Here is an 11,319-nt window from a genome sequence, read left to right as displayed (position 1 = left end):
CAACCTCACAGGGCTGGCGTGGGGCTGAAGGCAGCAGGGCTCAGCTTTGGGGGTGGCTGGATGGGGCAGGGCTTGAGCTGAGGGGAGAGCTCCTGTCTGAGGAGCCCCTCCTGAGCTGAGGGCTTGGCCGGGGCTTGGCTGCTCGGGGTTTGAGCAGCTTTGATGCTGGGAAACTTGGGGACCAATGGTGGGTGTGCCAGGGCTTTGAAGGGCAGATGTGTAACAGTGGGGAGACCTGCGGGCACTGGAGACCCCGGAAAGTTCTTCAGCAGTCGTGTACTGAGGTCTGTGGCCTCCTTGGGGAGCATTCGACCTGCAGCCACAGCCAACGTGGGGTAGAGAGGCTCCAGCCCTGATGTGTTAACCTACCAGGCACTCAAAGCTGTGACAGAACAGGGTTTTATTGTGTTGGTGGGGAAAAGTCCCCTTGCAAAGGACAGTGACAACACCAGAGTGATGCCCAGAGGGGACTTTGCACATGTAGCCAGGATCTGAGCCAGGGAATCACCACCAACACCAGCAATTGCTTCTTGAAATACGGGAGAAACCTCAATTCTTCATTAACTCAGGAATTTACAGGTATTAGAGCAAGATTGCGTTGCCTTGGGAAGGCTGAAATACATAAATTCGATTAAGTCTCATTCCAGAATGTTGTAGCTACCCTAAAACCATGTGTTTAATCTCAGCAAATTCAAGATTGAGTCTAAAAGCAATTAAAATAAAATCTTACAAAATGAGACGCACCGAGAGGCAAACGCCTCCGTGCTTTCCTCTCCCAGCTTCCCGCGTAGCTAAAATTAACAGAGAACTTTCAATAGACTAAATTTAAGCACTCTCAGTTGTTTCTTCTGTCTTCCTCCATAGCTCCATGTCTTTGGCACATGCCTTGTATCTGCCCTTTGTTAAGAATTCGGTGGTTTGGATCAGATTAAACTGCTTTTTAAGAGTGTGTTTGCTATTTCCCACGCTCCCTCTCCCAAGAAGTCACTGGAGGGCAGCGCTGGGGCTGGGTTGGGGTAGGTGTTGAGTCCTTTTACATCTCCATCTTGGCAGCAGCTTCCCTGGGTTTATGACGCTTAGGTCTGGGCTATTTACCAAAACATTGGCTGTTTCCCAGTTCGTTTGTGAGTCAGCTCGTTAGGGGCGAGGGTGGTGTTTTTCTGCCGTCCTCTAGATGCGCTTGGTCTCCCCGTTGGGCTCCAGGACCGTCAGGTTTCCTCTTGCGTCCTGATCTATTTCTATTGCTTCAAACAGAGACTTGAAGTTCCCAGCGCCGAAGCCCTGCGGAGGTGACAACGTTACAGACCGCAGGGGCGGGCAGCGGGTTCATCAGCTCGGAAGCAGCTGGGAACGAGCAGCACCAAGAGCTGCCTGGGTGACGGTACATGATGGCCCTGAGGGCTCAAAGCCAAGATCACTGTGAAATCCCCAAACCAACCTGGTGGTTATGTCGCTGGATGACCTCCAGAAAGACCGTGGGTCTGTCTTGAACTGGTTTGGTGAAGATCTGGAGCAAGTAGCCTTTCTCATCAAAATCCACCAGGATTTTCAGTTCCTGGAGAAAAGAAATGGGGCAACAGCTCAGAGACTCACAGAGGAGCAAGGGGATCCTTCTACATCACCCTCATCCCTGCAAAACACTGGGGGGAGCCAGTCCAGCCCCAGGCAAACCTTTTCCCTCTCAGGCCGGCCTGACTCACCGCCAGCTTGTCAATGCTCTCCTTCACTTTGATTTTGGCAGTTTTCAGCTTCTCCCGCAGCATCTGGTAGTAGCTGGATGGCACGTCCATGAACTGCACGCCCCGCTGCTTCAGGTTGGTGATCTGCAAGGCAGGGGAGACCCCGGCGCACGTTGGGCTTGGGGCTCGTTAGTGGAGAGGTTTGTGCCAAGAGGGTGGCCCAGGACGGACAGCATTGGGAGGCACAGTGATACTTTCCTGTGACATTGGCCAACCTCGTGCATGGGGACCCGTCCCACCCTCCTGCTTTGGCCACCAGGAATGGCCCCAAGATGCCCTCTCCAGGCAATGCAGAGAGTTGGCCACCATGCAAAGATGTTTCATCCCACCCTGACCCCCCAACACCTCTGGAGGCCCTTTGGTCTGGACAGGAGTTCAAAGCCAAATGCTCAACAGCAGCTGGGCTCAATCCAGACCAGCATCTGCCCCAGGTGAAGGTGGGTGATGTGCTGTGGTGGCTCAGCCCAGCAGCCCAGGCTGCCCAAGCTCCCCACCAGCCACCCCCCGAGGACAGCATGTGCCATTTGCAGACCCCAGTTGCTTTAAGCTGGAGGGACGAGCATCTTCCAGTAACTTGCAGGTGCAGGCAGGTCCCTTTCCAGCAACTCACTGGGCAGTTAATCCTGGTTTTAAGACAACCGCGGCACAAAGCCCGCTCAGCCTGCCCGTGTCCTTGTACCCCAACGAGTGTCACAGTCCACCACCACCCTGTGACAAGGACTGTGCCTGGCGGGATAGGGCGGAGGTGGAGCAGTGCTGGGGCAGGAAGAGCCGGGGCATGGAGCTGCCCGGGGCTGCACTCACCGCTGAGATGATGTCGGAGGTGTTCAGCGCAATGTGCTGGACTCCAGCCCCTCCGTAGTAGTCGATATATTCCTACAGGGAACAAAATGTCACTGCGTTAGTGACAGCGCAACTATAGCGTGTAAAGGGCTGGGCTTGAGCTTAAAAACACGAAAGCAAAATTGGCTGAGGGAGCACAAAATGACAAAAAAGGCAGTGAAATCAGGGGTAAACAAGCTCTGTGCTGGCAGCTCTCCAGGGTTTGACAGCCCTTTGCAGACCCAAGCAGAACCAGGGCTGCTTTCTAGAGAGCCACTTTGCACAGCCGGCTCCAAACCACTGACCCCTTGGTCCCTTTTCCGTCACCAAAGCCCCTGCTCAAGGTGGTGGCAGCCGGATGGATCAACCACCGGAGTGCACCCACCTGAATCTGAGATTTCCTCTTGCCGAGCGCCGGCTCATTGATGGGCATCTTGATGGTCTCTTCATAGTTGGTCACCACGATGGAGCGCAGGGCGCTGAACTCGGTGTGCAGCTGCTTGTCATCCACTGACCAGAAGCGGTGGAAGAGCAGGTTCTTCTGATACCTGTCCAGGCCACAAAGGGTACAATCAAGTCCCTTGCTCCATCCCTGCACTAATGAAGCTCTGTTCTGGCTTAATTAGCCTCAGCAGCTGATGTTGGAGAGGATGAGACCAGCAGAGCAGTGCTGCTGCTCCATCCCACCTCCTGCCAACCGTCCCTACTCTTACCAGTCCGCCACTGGGACCATCTGGAGGTCGGGCTGGTTCCCCACGACGTGGTCAACGAAGTTGAGCTTGGCACTCGGTCTGTGGGGGGAAGCCGGGGGTGGCTCTCAGCTGGGCTCGGGGGCACCCCGCAGCATGGGGGGGCTCCAGAGCAAGGCAGTGGGGACCTGTCCAGCTCCTCGCTGGGACATCCCACCAGCACACAACGGCAAAGAGCTGGGCAGGACCCTCTGCAAAGTACTCACAACTTTGGCAGCATGGGGTCTTTGAAGAGGGGTGGGTGGTACCCGGGTAGAAAGAGGCCCTTGTAGTTGAGCTTTTCTATCAAGGTGTGAGTGGTGTCACCGTACTGTAAGAGGGACGAAAGTGGTTGCATGGTGGCCCTGGTTTTTTGGGGACCTCCCAGGTCCAGCCTACTCCCACGGACCCCACTCCGGCGTGAGGGCTCAGGCTCCGCAGCTGCCCTGCGCTTACCGTCTGGATCACCGCGAACTTCACCTTCCCGAATTTGTCCTCCTCCACCCAGGGCTCCTTCACCACCACGGCTCCGCGCTCCTTGGCTTTCTGGGCAGAAGGAGAGAGACCCCGCTCCTGCTGCAGCTCCCCCGGGCTGGGGGGAGATGTCCCCAGGCCCTTCCCCACCTCCCCTCACTGTTTCGGGGTGCTGTGTGGGATGGAGCAGAGGAGCTGCCTACCTGCACGATGAAGTCGCAGTCCTCCACTTCGAAGGCGACGTCCTTCACCCCATCACCGTGCTTCACCAGGTGCTCCCCCATCTCTGCCCGGAGCAAGAGCAGCCACAGGCATGAGCAGAGGAGCTTTTCCCCACCGCAACCGTTTCCCGCTTTGTCTCCAGCCCCGCGGCACTTACCCTCATTCCCTGGGTTGAGAGCGGACGAGAGAACAAACACAATCTGGTGAGGAAGAAGAGGAGAGGTGAGGGATGGAGACGTGGCAGTGCGGCTGCGGCCCCAGCCTGGGGCAGAGGCACCGCAGACGTGGGGTTTAACGGTACAAACGGGTTTCAGCAGCACCCATGTGCCTGACACTGACTCGTCTTCCCCCAAAATCCACCCTGGCGGTGGTACCTCTGCAAGGTGCAGCAGTCCCCTTACCTTGTCCTGCTTGATGACGTGTGACACCACCTCCCTGCTGCCGGTCTCCAGCCCCCGGTACGCCAGCTCCTCGAACCCCAGCTTGTTGCAGTAGTAGGATGCAGCCTGCGGGCAGGCGAGAGCCGTCCCGGGTGAAACCACGGTGCCGGCAGCCCCCGGTTCCCACGGGGCTCCCCACAGCCAGAGCAGCACCAACACCCCATGGGGAACAGCCACTGCCGTGTGTGCGAGTCACGCGTGTGCATGTGTGTGTAGGGAGCAGACGAGCTTTTCTGCTTCCCTCCAGCAGCCAGGGAGGAGCAAGTAGAGGTGCGAAAGGGCCCATATTGGGGAAAAAAACCCAAACTCAGTGGGAAGCGCTGCCTGCAGAGCCCCCCCGAACCCAGCGTGGCTGGGGACAGGCAGGGCACAGCGGGCGCAGGCTGGTGCGTGGCCATGAGCAGGCAGGGAGCCGCTGCCGAGGAGGAAACGTTTCTGCCTGTCTCCTGTTCACCTGCGAGGTTGTGTGAAAAGCAGCTCAGGTTTGAAGCAGAGGGAATTTTAACTCGCCAGCAGCCTTTTAGCAGAATGATGGACAACAACTACCACGACGCCATGTCACTGCAGGCTGGTGACCACAGCTCGAGCCGTGCCACGTGTGCCGGTTTGTGTTTTCTGGGCCCCTCCCTCACACACCCCCGGGCAGCCGCCCCTCGCCTTGCGCAAGGGCCCCCAAGGCCGTCAGCCGAGGCACAGGCAGGCACAGGCGCTGAGCCAGGGACGGGCTTTGGGACACCGGCATGGAACCAACCCCCAACAAACCGTCCCCTCCAGCAGCCAATAACCAGAGTGTCCACCCTGCCCCGGCACGGCGGGTGCCCACCATCACATGTGCCCAGCTGGCCTCACCTGCTTGGCATTGCCGACCCAGAAGGTGATGGAGTGGAAATGGATGAAGCGGCCTCGTGCGGGCTAAAGGGAAGGGGGAAAACAGGGCTGAGAGCCACCGCCGCAGCTTTTCTCACAGTGCTGCTTGTCTGCGGAGCAGGGAGAAGCAGCAGCCACGACCCTGCAAATGTGTTTCCTGCGAATGCATCTGAATTAACTGGGTGAAACCCCAGCTGCTGCCCCAAAACAGTGATTTTTCAAAGTGCTTTACAGTCACATCCTGCAGGATCCTGCTCTGCGGGGTGGAAGGTGCAAAGCTCCAGCTTGGCTCCTGTGACAGTGCTCCCTGTGCCCAGTCCCCGCAGCGGGCTGCCCACCCATGAACCTTGCTGCGTTAAAGATTAATTCTTCCCCGAAACTCTCTTACACAACCACCAGTGCCAGGACAAATCCCCCTTCGCTCTGTTCCCCGCTGTCATCCAACCCGTGGCACCGGGCACCCGACTGCGATGTGCACCAGTGGTTTGGAAAACACTTTATAGGGGAAAAAGTTGGCAAATAGGTGCAACACTTGGAAATAAATGTTGCAACAAATGAGGATTGTGCTTAGGCATTGGGGTTGGCCAGGAAATACCCATCGTCTGCCATTTGTCACTCTCCTCCAAAACCAGACAGAAAAAGGAAATAAATTTCCATTATTAATGTTGATTTACAATGAAGAATCACATCCTGTGTGGCCCAGCCAGAGAGCAGTTTTACTTCTGATTTTACCAGCTAATCAAGGAGTAAGGAGTGAATATTATTTGCATGAACACAGCTGATGTTTCACACCAGGCAGCGGGGCAGGCCTGCACACACGAAACGGCTCTTACCTTTTCTCCCTTGTCTGTGTAGGACGTCTAAAAGAGAGAATCAGAAAAGAGAGATGTTAGCAGTTCAGGAAGGTACCTCAACCCCCGGAGAGCTCGAATCCAAAGGTCAGTGTATGAGGAACGGCTCTTCTACACGACTTCCAGCCCAGTCACTAAGAACTCTGTATTTAAGCACAGATTAAACCCAGTAAAGCTCCTGAGATGTCCTGCACCATTGACCCCCGGCTGTTTAAATTAATTCCCATCCATTGCCCCTCACCATTTTTGTGACCTGGCGATGTGACAGTGGCAAAGAGAGAGCGAGTCCAGGAGGGCCTGTAATATAGTGGTGGCACAGGGGAAGCTCCTCCTCGGCTCCACCTTCTCCCACCCCCAACCTGAAGCATTTGCGACCCAGAGCTGTGTTTGGTTTGGGTTGGGAACTACCCACATCGTCCTTTCTGGGGCCACATCACGGAGTCCGTTGCAGCCCTGGCTGTGGCACAGCGGGGTTAAACATGGAGGGTGGTGAGCATGCGAGGCTCTGCGGGGTGGGAGCCTGTTAACCCCACCGCAAAACCTCCCTGGCACGTGCCAGGGCCGTGGTGGGGTGATGCAACCACGGCAGCACATTCCCCCCCAGCCCCCCCGCCTGCCCCTGGGGACGTTCACCCCTTCGTGGGGACGTGTCCTATCCCGGCCAGCGCTGAGCCGGGACTGTTTGGCTGCACGCGGAGTCCAGCCACACGTATGGTGTCCGGGCCTGGGGCCACGCGGTGTCACCGTCAGCTGTGGTGAGCCCAGCGCTGCAGGGGTCACAAAACGAGGGAGCAGCGGGATGGGGGCACAGACACCCCACAGCTGGGAGTGGAGGTGAGCCGGAGCCACCGGTGGGGCCAGGAGGGTGATCATGGGGGGGTTGGGTGGGTGCCAGTGGTGTGCAGGACGAGCGTGAGGGTCCGGTGGTGGGGCTGTGTCCCCTGCGGCCACACTCCATGGGGCACATGGATGCCATGCGCCGCCCCAGCACGTGTGCCGGGCACAGGCTGGAGAGGGGCCAACAGCAGGGATGGGGTCACAGCTGTATAACCCGATGGCACTGCCACTGCTGGGCCACCGCGTGTCCCCATCAGAGCTGTGTCACCTCATGTCATTGCCACCACCACTGTGTCACCCCATGGCACAGCCACCATGGTACCATCCCATGGCATGATCACTGCTGTGTCACTCTGTGACACTGCCACTGTGTCACCCCATGGCACCACCACCACTGTGTCACCCCGTGGCACTGCCAGTGCTGTGTCACCCCATGGCACCGCCACTGCTGTGTCACCCTGTGGCACTGCCAATGCTGTGTCACCCCGTGGCACCACCGTTGTGTCACCCTGTGGCACTGCCATCGCTGTGTCGCCCCACACCGGCCCTGGCCCCGGCCCCGCCGGCCCCGCCCCCAGCACTGACCCCGCCCCCGCGGCCGGTCCCTCCGGCGGCCCCGCCCCGCCGCCCGTGACGCCGCTTGTCCGCTCCCGGCGCCCGTAGCGGCCGTCGCGGCCATGGCGGAGCCGGGCGGGAGCCGCCCCGTCACCATCAGCGACGTGCAGCAGCTGGTGAAGAGGAAGGACGAGATCGAGGCGCAGATCAAGGCCTGCTACGAGCTGCTGGAGGGCGTCAGTGCGGCGGGGCGGGGGCGGGGGCGGGCGGGGGGCGGCGGGGCGCGGGCCCGGCCTGCGGGGCCGGTTCGCAGCCCCACGGCCGCCTCTTCCCTCACAGCAAAAGGGCGTCGGGATGAACGAGCCGCTGGTGGACGCCGAGGGGTTTCCCCGCGATGACATCGACCTCTACCAAGTGCGCACCGCCCGGCACAACATCATCTGTGAGTGGGGCCCCGAGGGGGCGGGCGGGCGGCCCCTTCCCGGCTGCCGCGGGGGCCGGGGGGCGCCTCCCGCCGGTGGGGTGCGCGGCAGAGCTCCGGGCCGGGCTAAAGCTCCCCGTAACGGCTTGTACGGTTTGATCCCAAACACCGTATCGTTCAGCCCGCTCACTGCGGCTCTTCAAAAACTGAAAAACGGGGTTGCTCTGAGTCTGTTTTCCAGGGATTTTGCTCCCTGCTCGTAGCCGATGGGGATCGGCTTAGTCAGTAAAACGCGTTTGTCCGCGTGTTGTTGCAGCGGCCTTGAAATTCTGCTGTGGAGCCCTTTGGGATTCGTGAAATACAGCGATGCGTTTTGGTGTTGTTTGTAGAATAAGCTTTGGGTTAAAAAATAGCGTGGCATTTTATTTCTTCCCAGGCTTACCTTATACCTGTTATTTTGGGGTGGCTTTTGCTCTACATACGTAACAGTACATGACTCGATGGGAAAAAGCTGCTTGATGATTTCTAGGTGACGCCGGGGCTCGGAGCCCCGCTTCCTTGTGTGTTTAACCAAAATTTGTAGGGTGGTTTTCTCAGTGTCTAATCTGCTGGGCTGTGTGAGCAGGGCTGGCACCAGGACCCAGCAGATCCACCAGCAGAGGTTGTCTCTAGCTGCAGCGGGGATCCGAGACACCCAGAAGACCATTTTCTGCGCAGTTGTGGAGAAGAGCGTGCGCTGAGAAAGAGCCCTTCGATGTAACCGGTCCTGCTGCCTCTGTGCTAAATGGTGTCACCCACAGGTTTGCAGAACGATCACAAGGCCCTGATGAAGCAGGTGGAGGAAGCTCTTCACCAGTTGCACGCCCGGGAGAAGGAGAAGCACGCCAAGGATGAGGCGGAGGCGCTGGCCGAGGCAATGAGCCAGAACCTGCCACAGGCTTTTGCCAAAGTGAACGCGGTGACTCCGGGATCTCCCGCGAGTATCTCGGTAAGTTGGTGGGGTCTGACAGCTCGTGGGGAGGCTGCTTCTGGACCCAGAGAGAAAACGTAGCAGATGGCTTTCTCTGTCTTTTGTTAATAAGTGGGAGTAAGTTGAGGGTTTGATTAGGGTGCCCCCTGTGCTTTTTTTTTTTTGTCACACTGGGATTTCCTGTGAAGAAACTAGTCACTGTATGGGAACGAGATGAGTACTCTCTTCTCAGCTGTACTGTTGCACCACACAGCTCATACCAGGCCTTGCTGACTGTTCTAGCCCCAGTATTTCTCTTCCCATAAAACAGGACAGAGGAATGAGTCCTTCCAGCTTCCTGAGGACATGGAGAGGATATAACGTAGGTCAGTTGCCTGGATGATGAGAAGAGCAGTGTCATAGCACATCTCTCTCCATGTGGCTGGCTGAAGGGTGATGCTCCTGTGATATCACCTGTCTTTGAAGAAGGCAGATGCTCATCTCTCTTCTGTCTCTGTCCAGGGACTTCAGGTCGATGATGAGATTGTGGAGTTTGGTTCCGTCAACGTAAACAACTTCCAGAACCTGCAGAACATTGCCACAGTGGTGCAGCACAGCGAAGGGGTGAGCTCATTTCTGCTGTGACTGCATTCTCTTGCCTCTCTCTGTTAGCCAGAGCTTTTTCTATGGAACCTGCATCTCTGGGATCATCATTTCTGTGTCACATTCAGCCTGTGCTGTTGTAGCCTTGTTCTCTCACAGCATTGAGCTAATTCCTGCTGGATAGGAGAGAGCAAAGGCATGTGTGCTCTTTGCTGTGAGCATCATATTGTCTGTTCTCCCCTGGGGACTCCCCGCAGCAGCAGGCTGTGTTGCTGTGCCACCCTCATGACTTGTGGACTGGCCAAAGAAGCTGCCAGAGAGTCATCAAGTACTTCATAGTGGAAGTGAGGGGTTGCCTGGAGGTGTCTCCCTGCCCAGTGATCTCTTCTTTCAGATCTCGGTGCAGGGATGGGAGTGGGCGCTGCTGAAGAACAGCTCCCTTAGGCCTGATGTTCTTCTGGTGTTTGAGCAGAAGAATGAAAGAGGGGGTTGACTTGATGATGGAAATTTGCCATCTTTTATTCTTACATTTTATTTTTTCTCCCTTTCAGAGACCCCTGAGTGTGACTGTGATCCGCAGCGGCAAAAAAGTGCACGTGGGGCTGACTCCGAAGCGCTGGGCCGGGAAGGGCCTCCTGGGGTAAGCTGCTCTTTCACTTGCCAGAGGAGATGAGGCTTTCGGGCAGCTCAGAGCACATTTCCTGCAGCAGGGCCAGCTCTCTGCTTTGCTCTCGGTGTGTGTTGCTGCCTGTTCTGACGGACTTCACTGGCAGGTACAGCTGAGAGCTGGAGGCTGACAGTTTTGCACAGTGATACGGGGAGGGGAGTTGCACCAAATGTGAGCACAGGGAGGAAGGGCTCAGTGGCTAGTTTTCCTGGCAGAGAAAACCAATGGAGGAGGGTTGTGGTGGGTCTGATTCATGCCTTTTTGAGACTTTAATGTTTCCTTCTACCGTTTTCTTTTTCAGCTGCAATATCGTTCCCTTGCAAAGATGACCACTGCTTGGAAAACAATAAAGCTGAAGTTTGTGCCTGCTTTCTGGACTCTGATCTGGTTTGAAAACTTCCCTACCTGTTCTTGCTGAAATGAATGTTTCAGAGGCTGTGGCTTCTAGGTGCCAGACTCACGGAGTCTGAAGAGCTTCTGATAGAGCAGGGCCTGCCTGCAGTTCAGAATTGCACTGGATCATCAGGAGTAGCTTGCAGAGATAGAAGATGCGGCTTCTCATCTCTTACACCTTGTATCAGTCTGGAATGAGGCTCTAGAGAGACCCAAACTTCCCGTGATACAGGCTCTAAAAGATCATGAAATGCTCCTGCTTGGTGATAACAGAGCATTCCTTTTTGTCCTCTGTAGAGTTCTCACTGAACATCTTGTAATATATGCTACAAAGTCCCAGAGCACTTTTTGGTGTCTGTAATAGTAGATGACAGTCAGGAAATATGGAAGTTTGATACTTTATCTTCCCCGTGTTACCACAACTAATGTCACTGATGTCACAACCATGTCACTAAACATGATGAAAGAATTTTTGGAATGCCTAATTATTTTAAGTTAATGAGATGAGGAATAGGGGTTATAATTCTACTTTGATTTATTTTCAGTAGTTCATATAGTTGTGATAGAAGTACTCCTAGTCTGGGTCCTTTTTTCTTTTTTTCTAAATTAAAAAAAACATAATAATTTTTTTATTTGTGGTAGTTGGTTTTGGTGTGTATAAACTCTTTGAGGGGATTTCAGGGATGATTGGTTTGTTCTCAGCTTGTTTCCCGTTGAACTTCAAAATACTCTCCCAAAACAATAAAACCCA

General features: G+C 56.0%; 2 protein-coding genes across 2 annotated transcripts; one reads left to right on the top strand and one right to left on the bottom strand.

Annotated features, from left to right (window-relative positions):
• Positions 1-383: 383 nt before the first annotated feature.
• Positions 384-6,428, bottom strand: HPD (4-hydroxyphenylpyruvate dioxygenase). The gene is made up of 14 exons (XM_074843772.1): positions 6,385-6,428; positions 6,126-6,152; positions 5,275-5,337; positions 4,387-4,491; positions 4,143-4,185; positions 3,967-4,049; positions 3,746-3,835; positions 3,517-3,620; positions 3,275-3,352; positions 2,947-3,109; positions 2,544-2,615; positions 1,701-1,823; positions 1,439-1,555; positions 384-1,281 (listed from the first exon to the last, which is right to left on the bottom strand). Exons 1-14 carry the CDS (start codon positions 6,385-6,387, stop codon positions 1,171-1,173), a joined length of 1,182 nt encoding a protein of 393 aa, XP_074699873.1. The 5' UTR covers positions 6,388-6,428; the 3' UTR covers positions 384-1,170.
• Positions 6,429-7,612: 1,184 nt separating this feature from the next.
• On the top strand, positions 7,613-10,544 carry PSMD9 (proteasome 26S subunit, non-ATPase 9). The gene is made up of 6 exons (XM_074843773.1): positions 7,613-7,771; positions 7,875-7,977; positions 8,757-8,944; positions 9,428-9,529; positions 10,060-10,148; positions 10,477-10,544. The coding sequence occupies exons 1-6, from the start codon at positions 7,658-7,660 to the stop codon at positions 10,502-10,504; spliced, it is 624 nt and encodes a 207-aa protein (XP_074699874.1). The 5' UTR covers positions 7,613-7,657; the 3' UTR covers positions 10,505-10,544.
• The last annotated feature ends 775 nt before the right edge of the window (positions 10,545-11,319 follow it).

Source organism: Strix aluco, chromosome 18 (assembly GCF_031877795.1).
Source record: "Strix aluco isolate bStrAlu1 chromosome 18, bStrAlu1.hap1, whole genome shotgun sequence".
Classification (NCBI taxonomy): Eukaryota; Metazoa; Chordata; class Aves; order Strigiformes; family Strigidae; genus Strix; species Strix aluco.
This window is presented reverse-complemented; position numbering and strand designations above follow the sequence as displayed.

Excerpts from the sequence above, each read along its gene's own strand:
- HPD (XM_074843772.1), bottom strand. Across the intron at positions 4,050-4,142 it reads TCTCAACCCAGGGAATGAGG|AGATGGGGGAGCACCTGGTG; the intron begins GTAAGTGCCGCG and ends TGCTCCGGGCAG. Across the intron at positions 3,110-3,274 it reads ATGGTCCCAGTGGCGGACTG|GTATCAGAAGAACCTGCTCT; the intron begins GTAAGAGTAGGG and ends TGGCCTGGACAG.
- PSMD9 (XM_074843773.1), top strand. The coding sequence starts at position 7,658 with ATGGCGGAGCCGGGCGGGAGCCGCCCCGTCACCATCAGCGACGTGCAG. Across the intron at positions 7,772-7,874 it reads GCTACGAGCTGCTGGAGGGC|CAAAAGGGCGTCGGGATGAA; the intron begins GTCAGTGCGGCG and ends CTTCCCTCACAG. Across the intron at positions 7,978-8,756 it reads CGCCCGGCACAACATCATCT|GTTTGCAGAACGATCACAAG; the intron begins GTGAGTGGGGCC and ends TGTCACCCACAG.